Source organism: Canis lupus, chromosome 15 (assembly GCF_048164855.1).
Source record: "Canis lupus baileyi chromosome 15, mCanLup2.hap1, whole genome shotgun sequence".
Taxonomy (NCBI): Eukaryota; Metazoa; Chordata; class Mammalia; order Carnivora; family Canidae; genus Canis; species Canis lupus.
The window spans coordinates 51,840,858-51,856,952 of NC_132852.1; the positions used below are offsets into that span (position 1 = coordinate 51,840,858).

The window sequence follows — 16,095 nt, forward strand, 5'->3', positions numbered from 1 at the left end:
TTCGAGGGCAGGGATTCATTGCACAGGGTAGGTGTCAGCAAATACTGTGCTACAGAGAAGAAAGAATCCAGCGCTACATTGGCAGATGAAAGAGGCAGCAAACTCAACTTCAAGGACCTGGCAGGACACAAAACTCCTCTCCTGTCCCCTCTTTCATCAGTAGGGATAACACGTGAACTCTAGGCAGAATTGCATAAATGGCCCCTCCCTCCTCCCCTCCCCCCCCCCCCCCCCCCGCCCCCAGCCTACATAGTTCAGCTTGCCTTCTAAAGAGGTGAGAGTGAGGAGTGACAGCTGGTTTCTTTTGCTCCACCCCTTCTCTTTTCCCCCAAACACAGAGCAGAAATTCACCTCTGACAGCACTGCTTTCAAGCTCCCGCAAGACACGGCACACACAGGACACATGGCACGCAGCCCTCGGCACACCTCTGCAGGGATGGTGCGGACAGATGCCTCCCTCTCCAGCATGAAGCGCCTCACCTCTGTGCTCCGGGCCGCCCTGGCCCTCGTCCTGCTCTTTGCCTCCTTCCACTTGGCTTGCTTGGCAGGTAGAACTGTGAGCTTTATTCTTGGCCACGCTGGGAAGAAGAGGGGAGGGAGAGAAGAGGTGGAGGAGGGGGGGAGGAAGGGGGAGGGAGGAGAAGGGGGGAAGAGGGGTGGGGGAAGGGAGGAAGGAGGATTCTTTGGCTAGGGTTGGTCCCACACAAAGAGAAGAGCAAACAGTTTTTTCTCACCGGAAGGATTAGGCAGGAGGTGGTAGGTTGGGCTGGGGGTGTCTTACGTTTACCTAAGACCTAAGACCACCATCAAATACTCAACTCCTCAGCTAGGACAGGATTAGCCACCTCTACTGGACTTTGCCACAAAGCAACAGGAAAAATGTGATGTACTGACAGTCTCTCCCATCAAGAGACCAAAATTGGCCTAAAATGACATTTTAATGGGCGCTGTGTCTCCACTGCTCCTTCTCAGGGCCCCTGGCTATTGTGATTTGCAATTGCCCCTTTGTACTCTGTTCCTCACCTGAGGTCCTCTGGTCCCTCCGTTGACCCTGTTCTCCCTTTGCAACTTCCATAAAACCCTAAGGCACAAAACCTGCCAAATGCTGTTGATGATTCTCCCACCTTCCCCAGCACAAGAGACGTGGAGTTATTACCCTGTGTGCTCATGGACGCTAGGAGGGTTGAGTAGCAGCCCCTGTCTTGCTCTCTCAGGCTGGGCTCTCCCCCTGCAGAGAGAACTCCCTCATATTCTTATGCTCCTGGCTTTGGCCTCTGGCCTTATATTTTTTAAGACTTTTAATTTATTTATTCATAAGAGACACATAGAGAGAGGCAGAGACACAGGCAGAGGGAGAAGCAGGCTCCCCGCAAGGATGGAGTCCCAGGACCCCAGGATCACAACTTGAGCCAAAGGCAGATGCTCAGCCACTGAGCACCCAGGTTCCCTGGCCTCTGGCTTTGATCTTGCCCCTGCAGCTCCTGCCCTGCCCTTGACAGATTTCCCTCTCTCAAAACTGAGCCTCAAGGACCCCTCAGGGCTGTGCCTGTCTCCCTTGTCCTCACCACCCTCCTTTGGAGTTTCAGGGTATGAGCTCTAGCCACTCAGCCTCAACTCAATTCTGGCTTCCACAACTTACTAGCTGTGTGATGTTGAGCAAATCACTCAATGTCTCTGTGCCCCAGTTTTCTCATTTATACGGTGGGGATAATCACAACGCTTACATATAGGGTTGTCATAAAGATGAAAGGAGACTACTGCATATAAAGAACTGTTAGTAAATTAGCACAGGGTAAACACTCAATGAATGTTAGTATGTTTGTTTTATTTTCCCATACCCCTCCCTAAATAAGTATTTTATTTTTTTCATTTGTTTACCCTCACAGTGACTTGTTTATGATAGGCTCTCAAAAAACCTGACAAATTTAACTGCACTTAATTATTAGCACCCTGTACTTTGGAAGTGACCCCAAGCTGGACTAGTCTCTGACCAGCTATGCTTACGAGGGTGGAGGCTGAGGCTTAACTTCTTAGAAATTAATAACTAGACTATTTAGTTCAAACCATATAAAATTACCGATATTGACAAATTTTTTGACCTATCAAATGGCAATTTCAGATGGCTTAACCTAACACCAGCATCTGGTTAACTAGGTTTTTTTCCATTCACTTGGTCCAAATGGGGACCACTTCCATTCTAGGGCAGAGGGGAGATGAAAGTCAAGGCCAAGGAAGTTAGTTGGGTTAAAAAGGAAAATTAAATGTTGAGGAATCAATTATTCCAAAACAAATAAAGACCAAGTTCTAAGCCATTTAGCTGTAAATAATTTACAGTAACAATCAGATTGTGTCAAGGTAATTACTATACCCCAGGCAGGACATTGGAGTGGCTGGGGGGGGGGAGGGGAGTGGCATAAAATCACTCTAAGCAGCAATTTCATGGCTTTGGCCAAACGAGAAGTTTCCTCCTGACTTGTCCTGCTACCTGACAACAAGCTCCTTTGAAGGACACACTGACCTAGGGTCAGTGGAGCCTTGAGAGTTTCTAAACCACTTTTTTTTTTTTTTTTTGCATCCTCAAAGGAAGCGGAACAGCAATATAATTAATTTCCAGAACAATTCTTTAAAATTGGCTTCTTGGTCTTGATCTACCAAGATGAATGCCATCTAACAAAAATTTTTTGGTGATGGAAGTTGTGGGGTGTCCTGATTAGGTGAGGGCCAGCGGTACCGATGGTGAGAGAATTTACTCAGGGCAGAATAAAGGAGATAGAAATTTATTGAATACACTGCAAGGGAGCAGCAGGCAGGACAGCAGAGGAGGGACTGTCTGCTTCTAGGTGGTGGTGAGGGGCTATAGTTATAGGGCAGAGTGAGGGAGCGTGGGGAATGTCCTGTTTTGGTAATCTGAGGAGCTATGCCTGTTGTAATTGGTCAGTTAGGGTTCACGACTATTCCCGAGGTGGGTCGCTTAATGAGCCTGTTTGCATTTCAGCTAGGGGGCGCTGGGGGCCCTTGTGCCTCCTGCAAGTTTCCATTGTTCACACCTGTTGCCTAAAAGCAGCCTCTACAGAAATGTTCCATTTCTGTGCTATGCTTCCAATATGGCAGCATTTCAGAATGTGGTGATCCAGTGTGGTAACTGAGCCCTTGAAGTGTGGCTAATACTATCAGGAAGTTGCATTTTTTTATTTCATTTTAATAAATTTGAAGAGCCACATGTAATTGCCATGTTGTACAGAATAGACCTGGATCATCCATCTGCTCATTCTCAGTTATGAGAGGGAAGGTAGATGATGGTTTTTTGGAATTGAGAATCTTTATGTTCATCTCTGTAGCCCCCCCTCACCTCCACACTCTGACAGAACTTTGAGAATTTCCACTGAAGTTCTTTTTATCTTTGCGCTCCTTATTTATTGATCAAGAGACAATTCTAATGGTTGCAAATTCTAGCCATCTCTGGATTTGGTGGTATAGCATTTAATTTTTTTGATAACCATCTGCCTGAGTAATACCATCATAATCACGAGAAGTAAACAATCAAAGTCAGATTTCAACATTCATTTGTTCAAGTTTGTGAAGGGAATTGAAAGTAGTTAGGAGAAGACATTTGAGATTGTTAAGTGTTTGCTTTAATATATAGGAGAAAAACCATTTCTAGATGGAGCTATTTGCATAGGAAACAGCTAAAATAGAGTGTTTGGAAAGCTCTTTGCAGCAGGCCCTTGGCCACTGAAGGATGAGATATGAAGGAGATGAAGTGTGAAGCTGTGAGTCAATGAGACATGCAGGTAAGCGTCTCTGAATGATAATAATGAAAGGAAAAGGGAAGTGTATTCTTTTGCTGCCATAAAAACATACCACAGACTGGGTGGCTAAAACAACAGAAACTTATTTTCTGACAGTTCTGGAGACTCCAGGTGTCAGCAGGTGTGTCTCCTCCTGAGGCCTCTCTCCTTGGCTCACAGATGGCCACCTTTTCACTGTGACCTCACCTAGTCTTTTCTCTGTGCAGGTGCCTCCCTAGTGTCTTCCCTTTCTCTCAAGGACACTAGTCATATTGGATGAGGACCCACCCATATGACTCCATTTAATCTTGATTTAACCTCTTTAAAGGCTCTTTCTCCAAATACAATCACTACTGTGGGTTAGAACTTCAATGAATGTGGTGGGGACAGTCTGGCCCGTAACAGAGGGTTAGTCTTATTACATGACATCTTAAAGCACCTAGACTGGAACTTCTATAATCCTTGGTGTACTATCACCACTAACTGACAAAAAAGATTTCACTCTGTGCCTGGGAATGGATTCCCCTACTGCCTGAGACCATCTTCTGTCTTTCCTTCCAGAAGCGAGGAACAGTGACAACTCAACCCTGACCACCCATCACCCAGACCCTGGAACCCTGGAGCAGTGCCCCAGTAAGCATCTCCTGACAACTGCCCTAAACCCAGAGCTGGCCCTGGATCTGGGAGGGACACTTAAGCCTGCTTGCTTTCTGTTGATTGGGGTCCAGTGGTAGAGTGCCAGCCTGACCTTCCTGTGCACTGGTATGGTCTGTTTGTCACCCCCAGAACTGCTTGCATAGCATATCTTAAAAGCTATCTCAGCCTTGACCCTGATGTCGGCTCACAATCTTTGGTACAGGTGGCTTGAACGACCCATCCACAGGATGGCAGCCAAACATGCATTAGAAACTTAGAAGGGGGGACGCCTGGGTGGCTCAGTGGTTGAGCATCTGCCTTGGGCTCAGGGCGTGATCCTGGGGTCCTGGGATCGAGTCCCACATTGGACTCCCTGCATGGAGCCTGCTTCTCCCTCTGCCTATGTGTCTCTGCCTCTCTCTCTGTGTCTCTCATGAATAAATAAATAAAATCTTAAAAAAAAAAAGCTACCAGTCAAGTCCAACTTCTGCCCAATGTAGGAGCTTTGTTCTGGGTACCCTTTGCCTATTTCTGTCCATCCTCTCCCTGAATACTCCTAAGGGCAAGAAGGCAGTACTTCCTAAAGCAGCAAGCATTGTTTCCACACATCCAATTAACAGAAAGTTTTGCTTTCTTCTATGTCTGGCTCCCTTTACTGCTGCCCTCCCTGAATAACCGTGCGTTCACTTCTGGGTATTTCCGAAGCCCCCATAATAGGGCAGTGACTCGTGGAGGTTGAGTGTGGGGCTTTGGATTCCTTGAGACCTGGGTTCGAGTTCTCGCTCTGCCATCTGGTGCCCCCTCTTGGGCGAGTCACAGCGTGGGCTCCTTCCAGGGAGATGGGAGTAGTTAAGTGTCGCCTCCCACCCTGCGAGGGATGAATAAGGGGACGGGCATGGAGCAGGTGACACCTGTGCAGTGTGCTTTAGCGAGCATGAGCTCTGGTCTCATTCCTTACCTGGGGGGGGGGGGCGGAGGGGGCGGGGGGTGATGCACCGCGGTGTCCTTGCTGTCCCTTCCTCGGCAGACGTGGACTTCTGTCCCCAAGCGGCTCGCTGCTGCCACCCCGGCGTGGATGAGTATGGCTGGATCGCCGCGGCAGTTGGATGGAGCCTGTGGTTCCTCACCCTCATCTTGCTCTGTGTGGACAAGCTGCTGAAGCTCAGCCCGGAGGAGCCCAAGGATCTGCAAGCCTGAGGCCCCAGGGCGGCGGCCCCAGGGTGTCAGTGGCCACCCAACCGCACGGAATCATTTCACCTTTGGGGGAGGTGTCAGTTTTCTAAGTAGGGAATGTCAGAATTGGACACATCAGTGGTTATAAACTCCACTACAAAAGCCTAGAAGGCTAGCTGGGGTGCTGCAGGGAAGGGGTGGGCATGAGGCCCATCCTTGTGACCACAGCAGCATGGCTCTTACCACTTCTATATACCAGACCTCTGCAGTAAGATTCCATTTGCTCCCTTTTTATTATTATTATTTTATTTAGAGAGAGAGTGCCAGCGGGGGGTGAGGGAGGGGCAGAGGGAAAGAGAATCTCAAGCAGACTCCCTGCTGAGCATGGAGCCCAATGTGAGGCTCCATCTCTCAGCCTTGAGGTCATGACCTACCTGAGCTGAAATCAGGGGGGAGGGGTGGGGAGCGGTGCCCACGTGCCCATGCGGTTTTGGCCACCTCCGAGTTGTCCCCTCTGTGCAGCGATGGTGTTGAGAAGAGACGCGAGATGGAAAGGAGGGTCTGAGGGAGCAGGGCCAGGGCTGCCCCGCACCCAAGTCCACGAGGGTCCTCCTCTTGGGCGCTGACAATCAATCCCCTTTCTCGGTGTGTGAGGTCTGCTTCCCTGCTGTGCCCCAAGGCAGGTGTCCAAGAAACACCTGGCTTCGGCTTTTGTCCACAGGCTCTTTGCTCCTAAGCTCAGAACCCTCTCACCTGTCCCCCCTCCCTCACCCCAGCCAAGGGCTTCCCTGGCATCTCAAAAAGGAGTCGCCTTCATCCTCACCTGCCACCCCTCGCCCGGGAGCATCGCTTCTCTCGCCCCTGTTCCCTGTCCAGCATCCTCCTCCGTGGCCGCCCTGCCGGACGGTACCCAACCCGGCACCTGGGCCAGACCCTCCTACATCGCCCCCCGCCCCCCACGTGGTCCCGCCGTGGCCACGCCCCAGGGCACCTGACGACGTGGTGCTGGCGCCCCCTGCTGATGACCTCCGGTAAAGCCTGACCTCCCAGCGGGGGCCCCCCCCCGCCCCCACCCGGCCTGCTGTCCCCAGGATGCCCACCGCCTTCCCAGGGACAAGGGCTGCGCTCCAGGCACCCGGTCCCCATCCCCACATCTTCCACCGCCTGCACACTGCAGGCCATGCCTCAAAGTCCAGCCCCAGGGCCTGTTCTACTCACAGCCTTCCCAGACAGCCTTGGGGGACCTGCGGCTGGTGCTTTTAGGGGTGCTTCTGCTCCCTCCTGAAGCGCAGCCTTCATGAACATACATACCGTCAGTGTGTTTCCTCTTGCTCCCGGGGATGGAGAGCTCCTGGCGATGTTCATCGCACAAATGAATGCATGAACTAACGGACGCGGCCTGGCCCTGGATGTACTTATGACTATCGTTCAGCATACAGAGCTTCCATTTTAGGAGCGCCTGTGGGGGGCTCCATGGGTTAAGCATCTGCATTTAACTCAGGTCATGATCCCCGGGTTCTGGGATCGAGGCCCTCATCCCGGGTCCCTGCTCAGCGGGGAGTCTGCTTCTCCCTCTGCCTCTGCCTGATGCTCCCCCTGCTTGTGCACTCTGTCAAATAAATAAAATTCAAAAAAAGGAAGAAGAAAGAAGGAAGAAGAAGAAGAGGAAGAAGAAGAAGAAGAGGAAGAAGAAGAAGAACTACTTCCATTTTTCTATAAATGGTTGAAATAACCAGTCAGCTGGTTTGGCTCCTGCTCATCCTGCACACGGATGTTGCTGGTCGCCCTGAACATAGCCAGGAGGGTCAGGTGGAGGGGGAAGTCGATTCATCAGAAGGAAGAAAGGACAAAATGACTCTCCTTACGAGACCATTGCTGCCCTTTGTGAGGAAACATGGATTTAGGTTGGACAACCAAATAAACATAACACAAGAAAAGAGGCCCCTGAAGTAGGAAGAAGTATTTCCTAGAGATGGCAGGTGATTCAGAGCTGCCACGGGTTTTTGTTTTGTTTTGTTTTGTTTATTCATGAGAGACACAGAGAGAGAGAGGCAGAGACACAGGCAGAGGGAGAAGCAGACTCCATGCAGGGAGCCCGATGTGGGACTCAACCCCAGGACCCCAGGATCACGCCCTGGGCCAAAGGTGGCACTAAACCACCGAGCCACCAGGGCTGCCCTACTGCCACTGGCTCTTCCAGAAAATCTACCTATGTTTCCCAATGAGAACTGAAGGCAGTGCCTGGCTCAGTCTGCTATTTCCTTAATCTCCATTGTTTAATCAAGAAAATGGGTAGATTTACTGTGCCCTCATGTTAAACAATCGTGTGAACAAGTGTCTGCATGACGCCCCATGTGATGCTATGATCACACATAACTTAGTGTTTCTCTTTTTTTTAAACACCAAGGAAAGAGTTTCCACAATACGTGATGGTCGAACTTCTTAGAGATGGAAAGATTCAGTAAGGACCCTCTTGGATTTAACACGTGCAAGCATTTTTGAAATAAAACAGTGTGACCTCGTGGTGAGAGCACTAACTCCGAAAAGCAATAAAGAGAACAATGAAGACTGATTTCTGGCCAGTGTGAACCGCACCGAATCATTTCACCTTGGCGAGGGGGGTGGGGGTCAGTTTTCTAAGTAGGGAATGTTGGAGTTGGACACATCAGTGGTTGCAAACTCCACTACGAAAGCCTAGAAGGCAAAAAAAAAAAAAAAAAAAGGCCTAGAAGGCTAGCTGGGGTGCTGCAGGGAAGGGGTGGGCATGAGGCCTGTCCTTGTGACCATAGCAGCTTGGCTCTTTACCACTTCTATATACCAGACCTCTGCAGTAAGATTCCATTTGCTCCCTTATTATTATTATTTTATTTAGAGAGAGAGTGCCAGCGGGGGAGTGAGGGAGGGGCAGAGGGAGAGAGAATCTCAAGCAGACTCCCTGCTGAGCATGAAGCCTGATGTGAGGCTCAATCTCTCAGCCTTGAGGTCATGACCTGAGCTGAAATCAAAATTGAGACACTAAACCAACTGAGCCATTCAGGCACCCCTCATCTGCTGCTTCAGAAGCAGAAAGCTGGAACTCCAGGTGGTGCCTGACCTCCCTTCTGGTCTGGGCAAAGTGTAGGTACTTACATTAGAAGTGAATAATGTGTAGTTGCTGCCACTGCCACATTCAAATTCAGGCGTGTTGTGAATTGTCTTTCTTTCATCTGTACAAGAGGAAGGACAGACCAAATCCAAATAATCGTTCTTTTCTTTGAGACTAGACAGAAAGACAAGTTATATAATTTGATGGTTATACTTTCCAGGTGCTTTATCTCAGATCATCCTTCACCATGGGATCTCTTTATTCTATCAAAGCAAAGATTTGTCAATAACTTAAAAAGGAAAACCTGAAGGGGAAAACCAAGTATCACCTTCCAGGGATCTAAGAACTCCCTGGTATAAATAGCAGGACCTGCCTAACAGTAGATGTGCTTTTCATTTAAGATTTTTGCTTTTAGTAAATGATGTGGCCCCCAGCACTATCGCAGGCCATGGGACACAGAATCCACACTGTTAGGGGCATTTCTATACCAAAACATCTTGTGTAGAAATAGAATATTAAACATTAAGGTGTGGCACAATTATTTATTTGACTTTTAAAATCATCATTTTAAAGTCTATTTCTGGGGTACCTGGCTGGCTCAGTCGGGTCATGATCCTGAAATCCTTCTGTGACTCTCCACAGTTGACAGTAAAATCCATACTCTTAGGATGATCCATACAGCCTTCTGTAACTGGATCCCCAGATATTTCTCTAGCTCAACATTTACATATACTTCATGCAAACCCAGTTCTGAATTATTTCAGTTCCTCAACATGCCAGGCCCTTTCTACCCTCCCCATCTTTGTTCTTGCTGTTGACACAGCCTGGAACATACTCTTCCCAAGAGGCAGATTTCTCAGGAATCAAGGAAAACTTACTTTCAGGTCACCTTACTTATGTGCTCCCCCACCCCAGGCCTGCTACCTAATTTTGTATTTCTAATTCTGCATTTTAGGCAGCCTGGGTGGCTCAGTGGTTTAGCGCTGCTTTCAGCCCAGGGCGTGATCCTGGAGATCCGGAATCGAGTCCCACGTTGGGCTCCCTGCATGGAGCCTGCTTCTCCCTCTGCCTGTGTCTCTGCCTCTCTCTCTCTCTGTGTCTCTCATGAGTGAATAAATAAAATCTTAAAAAAAAAAAAAGAGAGAGAGGGCCTTTTAATTTTATACATGTTAGGCCCCATAAACCTGAACCTTGCTCTTCTGCTCCCCCTTCCCTCTTCTGATTGGACTCATTTAGTTTATTGGGATTGATCTTTCCAATCCAGCTGTCCCTCATTCCTGGATGGATGAACATATATACATATAGCACCTCAAGGGCCTGTGTTTACCTTCAGCGCAGCACTGTGACAAAGTGTTTGACCAAACTCCAGCCAGGCTCCTCTTGATCTCTCTTCTCATTCAGGCCTCAACCCTGGCCTATAAGAACTACAGACTCTCAACACAAAAAATGATTTTGTTCACCTTCTCCCCACATTCAAAGAATTAAACAAACACTAATATAGCTTCTAACAAACCAAGGGCACATCCCTAGGATGACCCTACTCCCTACCTACCCTCCTTAAAGTACTTGCCTGAGAAAGCTGAAGGCTGACAAAAGAATTTGTTCTAACCAATGCCTGACAATAGGCATCGGACCTAGCCTTTCTTAGAGCATTTACTAAAAGGGTCTTACAAGTGTAAATTCTTCCTCTGTCCCTTTGAGATATATAATTTCTACATCTACATGTCTCTCTATCTGTGTATTTATCCTTCTGTATCTTTTACAACTAGGATCTGAAAGCTATTTCTTTAAAGTGTAATCATCAGGAAGGACAGGGCCACTCTCTGGGAGGACAGGATCCTAACTCTATGATTGACAACTGGCAGGCACAGCTAGCCTAATCAGCATTTACACTGACCAACTTTGCATTTCTCACTTTGCTGACCCTATTGAGCCCCTACTCATCCCACTCCCTGTTCCCTCATTCCCCTCTAACACAGTCACCTCTGTACAAATTGAGTTCACACTAGACCCTCTTCCCTACTAGAATAGTATATTACGATTAAAATCTGTCCTCAACTACTTCAGTGTCTGGTTTTTTTGTTGTTGTTGTTGTTGGTTTTTGTTTTTTTTTTTAATCTTTGATAACTGAGTATATTGGACTATAATATCTATCTGCTTGTCTTTCTCAGTGATCTCTCTGAAGGCACGGACTGTGTCTTTGACCTCTGATTACTTCCACCTACCTAAGACCTAGACGTGCAACACAAACTCAGTAAACATTTGATGAATTAGTGATTCAGAGGAGACCCCAGAACGTGGCCTGTGCAAACAACCACAGTGAAGAGGGAGAGCTATGAAGACAGAGGAGGAGGCTCTGGGGAAAACTTGGCATCTCAAGGTTGGAAAAAACTTTAATTATTGTTTCCATAAGTTTATAATAATATATATTTAAGTCATTTGTGGAAATGAGTAACTGGCGAGTCTACTCACCAAGTTAATTCTGTGATGAGAGACAAATGAACAAGGTGCCAGACCATATATAAAAATAGAACTTTGACCTACAATCTATAGCAACCAATCCAAGAAGCCAAGCCACTACCTGTTGAGGAAGTCGAACTCTATCTGTAGCATCCAAGCCAGGAAAGCCAAGCAACCTCCATAGCAATCAGCCCAGATAGCTGATTTGGTTAATAAACAGACAGCTTCAGTTAATTAATTAATTTTCACACACACTTCAGTTAATTAATTAATTTTCACACACACACACACACACACACACACACACACACACATCCTTCCAACTTAGGACCATCCAGGGAAAGCCAAATGTGTACCCTTAACCAATCAGACATGATGCCCCACACCTAGTTGACCCACCTACAGCTGTCCCATATCAACAGCCTACAATCAGGGCACATGGAAGATCCAGAGCCTTCCCCTTTTTCACTCTCAAGTTTTCCCACTTCCCTGCCTGCCTCTGGGTGACTACAAAATGGAAATGGTGGCTGACTCCGTTGCTAGAGCAAGCAAGCTCTGAATGAATAGATTTGGCTTCTCATTTGAGTGGTCCTCGTTTATTTCCACAGTGACTTTGTTGGACTCTTTGTTGAAATACTTGTCATGTTCTTTGTACCTTAAAGGAGATCTTTTTACCTGGGAAGTTCCTGTCACCCTGTCAAATGAAGGAAACTACCAAGAGGAAGTATTTGGGCTGAATTGTATCCCCTGCAAATGCTTATGTTGAAGTCCCCAGGACTTCAGAATGGGATCTTATTTGGAAATACAGTTGTTGCTGGTATAATTACTTAAGATGAGGTCACAGTAGAATAGGGTGGGCCCCTAATCCAGTCTGTTTTTATATAAAGGGGAGATTTGGACACAGACCTGCAGACAGGGAGAACAACATGTGCTGGATGCAGAGATCAGAGTGACATGTCTCCAAGCCAAGGAAGTCCAAAGATCACTAGCAAACTACCAGACACCAGGGGAGAAGTCTGGAACAGATCCCCCCTACCCCCGCCCACCCTTAGAAAGAGCCAGCCTGCTGACATGTTGATCTCAGATTCCTAGTCTCTAAACAGTGAGACAATGCATCTCTGTTTTAACCACCCAGTTTGGGGTAGTTTGTTACAGTAACCCTAGCAAACTAATACAGATATGAGTTTTTGAAAAGAGTAGTTTCAACCTGAAACAAAGTGCAGCCTTGTCTTCAAGTGCTTGAAATATATAGACCACAGATATATGAGCAAGTAGATAAATAGGCAAGATGCAGTTCTGCAGGGAGCTTCAAGCCATGGGAGTGTTCAGTGATTCACCCTCCACCACAGGACGCCCAGGCAGCCTTCCTGCCCCAACCTGCACCCCATCGAGCTCTCCTCTCCCACACCACATAGGACCTACCCAAGAAAGGTCAAGGGGCTAGAGTCTTTCCTTGGGAGATGCTACTTGAGTTGATAGATGGCAGCCCCAGGGTCACATACATCCTGTGCACCCCACGAAGTCACAATTCCATCCAGACTTATCTATGTGAGAGCTGGGAGCAACGGGGGTGGGGGATGTAGAAACCCAGGTTTCTCATATAAGTTGTGGGACAGCAGGAAGTCCCTTCTGGGGAATCCCACACACACCTGTGCCTTGTCCCGGCCCTGCCCTGGGGGCTCTGAGCTTGCTTCCCTTACCCACCTGCCCCCGACACTGCTAAGCCAGAGTCTTTGCCTGCCTCTAGGTGGCAGGAGGAAAGGAATGTGAAGTGTTTGAGAAGCCAACACAGGGTACCCTTGAGTCCAGGGTGCAGATGAGCAGGAGAGCGATGACCAGGCCTGCTGCCCACCGGGGTCTGGAAAGTCCTTCTAGGGCAGTTCAGGTTGTTCCTATGCACCTACTCAGTTTTTCTTGAGGATTGGGCACCTTTTTATAATTTGCATAGAGGTGTCCTAAGAGCCACCAAAGCCTAAGAGGGGGAGGAAATGACACATAAGATGTAACACTTGGCTTTAATTACAGCTTGTCTGGTACAAATTTCCCAAACTTTGTATTGTTATAAGTGATTTATTAAGTACAAAGATTACCCAGTTACACTTTGCAGATACTCAGATCAAATATTCTTTTGAAAACTGATTTACAAGCTATCAAGCCGTGAAAGAACATGGTGGAAACTTAAATGTATATTACTACATGAAAGAAGTAATATTACTACATGAAAGAAGCTCCAGACTACATGATTCCAAACATATGACGTTCTGGAAAAGGCAAAGCTATGGAGACAGTGAACAGATCAGTGGTTAGTGGGGAGAAAAGGATGAATGGGAGGAGTCTATTTTTTGAAAAACCAATTTACAAGAATCTGGGAGAATCTTATTGCTGCAGAGGAAGGTGGTAATTTATGCATCAAGTTAAATACACTTGAATTTAAAATCTTCAACATAAGACTACTAATGGACGGATGCCTACTGTATTTTATGTACTAGCATCAAACTTTAATACCTAAATTAGCTCACCAAGTCCATTCCTAGGATCACTGAATAGATTAAAATTGTAAGCGTCCATTTATTCTTGAGAACTGTACTCACTTATTTATGGTTTTGGAAAAATGTATGCTATATTCCCAATGTTAGACCCAGCCTTCCTCCACATGAAGTTTTATTCATTCATAACCTATATCTTCCTCCACTTTTCTGGTGTCTATGCAGAGGATGTAGTTCTCTGTTACCATCAGCCACTGCAAGGTGTCATTCATTTTACTCTTTATTCACTTTTATCCCCAATCCTCCCTCACTTTCAGGCTCCCATTCCGTAAGGCAACCACATGGGTCCCTCTCTGTACTCTTATTCACAATGTGAACAATTATTATAAGTTCAGTTGTTTTGAATTTACATAAATTAGATCTCATCCTGCCTCTTTGCTCATTCAGTAGTAATGTTTTTGAGTTCTACTTACCCTATGTCCAGAGCCTGTAGCTGCCACACAGGATTCTGAGTAAGCCACCACAGTTCACCTCTCCCTTCCCTGGGAGACGCACTCAAGCCCCACTTCCACGTTGCACCACCATCAAAATCCCCACATGCTCCTTTTATGGGCCTGTGAATGTACTTCCTTGGGAAATACTGCCAGATGCAGTAATGCTGGGTCACAGGAGAAATATATTCTTAATTTAGTATGGGATAACTTGCTTTTTAAATTGGCATATAGATATTTCATTTAATTGTCCCAGAAATTGAAATTGACTTTTTATTATTTCTTTCTACCTGCCTGTTCAGGATAGACATCAATCATGTCCATGCCTTACCCAAAAATAACATGCATGGCATTCCCACTATTAGATATTGGATTCAACTTATTGAATTCAATCTTTTTTTGAATCTGAAGACAGAATTGCTATTGATTTGTATTAGAGTTAGCATTTTTCTTTTTATGTGAGATTTTTAAAGGTTGGTTGTAAATATAATTCTAGGAAAGTGTGCATTTTGCCTAATTAAAAATAAAATTTGTGGCCCTGTTACCAGATTCCTGGCTCCAGTACAACCTTTTCACCTTCAGATATGCCTAGATCAAGCCAGGTTTGGGGAAATATGAAGGAACTGTTTTGTTTAAAAGACCAATTTGGCAATTGACTTTTTTTGGAACTCTTAAGTGCAACCACAATCTGTTTTTCCCAGAAGTGAATGAAAATGTACGCACTACTGGTCAGTTCTGCAAGTCTGCCTTGGCCTGAGGACAAACAATAAACCAGATCACAAGGCTAAATAAATACCTGGGTTTTGTGCTAAGATGGTGAGAAAACTTTCAGATATCATGACCTATAAAGCTTATACCCAGGATATTTTGATCCATTGTTATTCTTTTAAGTTTTTTCATTTATTCTTAGAGAGCACAAGCATGACGGAGGGTCAGAGGGAGAGGGAGAAGCAGATTCCCCACTGAGCAGGAGCCCAATTTGGGACTCAATTACTAGGACCACCTGAGCAGAAGGCAGACACTTAACTGACTGAGCTACCCAGGTGCTCTTGTTCATTGTTTTTCTATAAAATGCTAGAATGTAAAAGGCAGGGAGCTAGGGATTTTTGTGATTTTAAAAATTACTTTTAATCTTTAAACTAATTTTCACAGCGCACCTGGCTGGCTCAGTCAGAAGAGCATGCAGCTCTTGATCTCAGGGTCATGAGTCTAAGCCCCATATTGGGTGTACTTAAAATAAACTTAAAAAAATAAAATAATTTTCACAGACTTGATATACTATTGCAAGAGTTAAATTCTTCAGGAGACAATGAACCTCCCATAGTGTCCCAGTATCTCCAGTTTGCTTTCAGAGATGGCAGCCTTCCAAGCCATCCTGGATAAAGCCACATGGAAGGCAGCCAGCTCAACAGGAGCAAACAAACCTCTCACTTCCAGCTTCCCAAGGGTAATTCCCTTTGAAGAACCCTAAGGTGGAGGCGAGGGGAAGGTGGAAAAGAGCCAGGTGGACAAAATTGGTGAGGTGGGAGGAATCTGCATATAAGGCAAACCAGATCTCCATGATGGTCTAAGGGTGATAACATTAATTTTTTTTAACCCAGAAATAGTTAACTTAGCATTTAATGTGATTTACATAAATTATCCTTATGTGCATCTATGGGTTTCAATGAAACCCAAGGAGATAATGTAAGTCACATCAGTCTAAGCAGCTCAGCTTGGATTAAAAAAAAAATCTGATCCTCTCCAGGTCTGGAGTTCTTTAAAACTCATCAGCAAGACTGCCTTGGATACTGTACAATATAGTGAGTCACAAAATCAGTCAAAAGAGACCTTAGAGGCCAATGGGTTCCATATTTCTCCTCTTCCTCTCTCCTTCCTTCTCTTCCTTCCCATCCTTTCCCTCTCCCCTGGCCCCACCTCTTTCTCTCATACACACACACACATAGACACACACACACTTAACCACACTTTAAGAA

At 46.3% G+C, this 16,095-nt stretch overlaps 2 protein-coding genes across 2 annotated transcripts in view; one reads left to right on the forward strand and one right to left on the reverse strand.

Annotated features, from left to right (window-relative positions):
* The window catches only part of ATP6V0A4 (ATPase H+ transporting V0 subunit a4), a 42,429-nt gene extending 41,847 nt beyond the window's left edge, over positions 1-582 (reverse strand). The window contains exon 1 of the mRNA XM_072775754.1: positions 352-582. The gene's annotated coding sequence lies outside the window, so the exon portion shown is untranslated. The remainder of the gene's footprint in view (positions 1-351) is intronic.
* Positions 256-8,169, forward strand: TMEM213 (transmembrane protein 213). The gene is made up of 3 exons (XM_072777362.1): positions 256-548; positions 4,350-4,421; positions 5,452-8,169. Exons 1-3 carry the CDS (start codon positions 404-406, stop codon positions 5,619-5,621), a joined length of 387 nt encoding a protein of 128 aa, XP_072633463.1. The 5' UTR covers positions 256-403; the 3' UTR covers positions 5,622-8,169.
* The last annotated feature ends 7,926 nt before the right edge of the window (positions 8,170-16,095 follow it).

Bases quoted from the DNA above. Each gene is read 5' to 3' on its own strand.
- TMEM213 (XM_072777362.1), top strand. From the start codon at position 404: ATGGCACGCAGCCCTCGGCACACCTCTGCAGGGATGGTGCGGACAGAT. The intron at 549-4,349 runs GTAGAACTGTGA...CTTTCCTTCCAG, and splicing joins CCACTTGGCTTGCTTGGCAG to AAGCGAGGAACAGTGACAAC. The intron at 4,422-5,451 runs GTAAGCATCTCC...CTTCCTCGGCAG, and splicing joins AACCCTGGAGCAGTGCCCCA to ACGTGGACTTCTGTCCCCAA.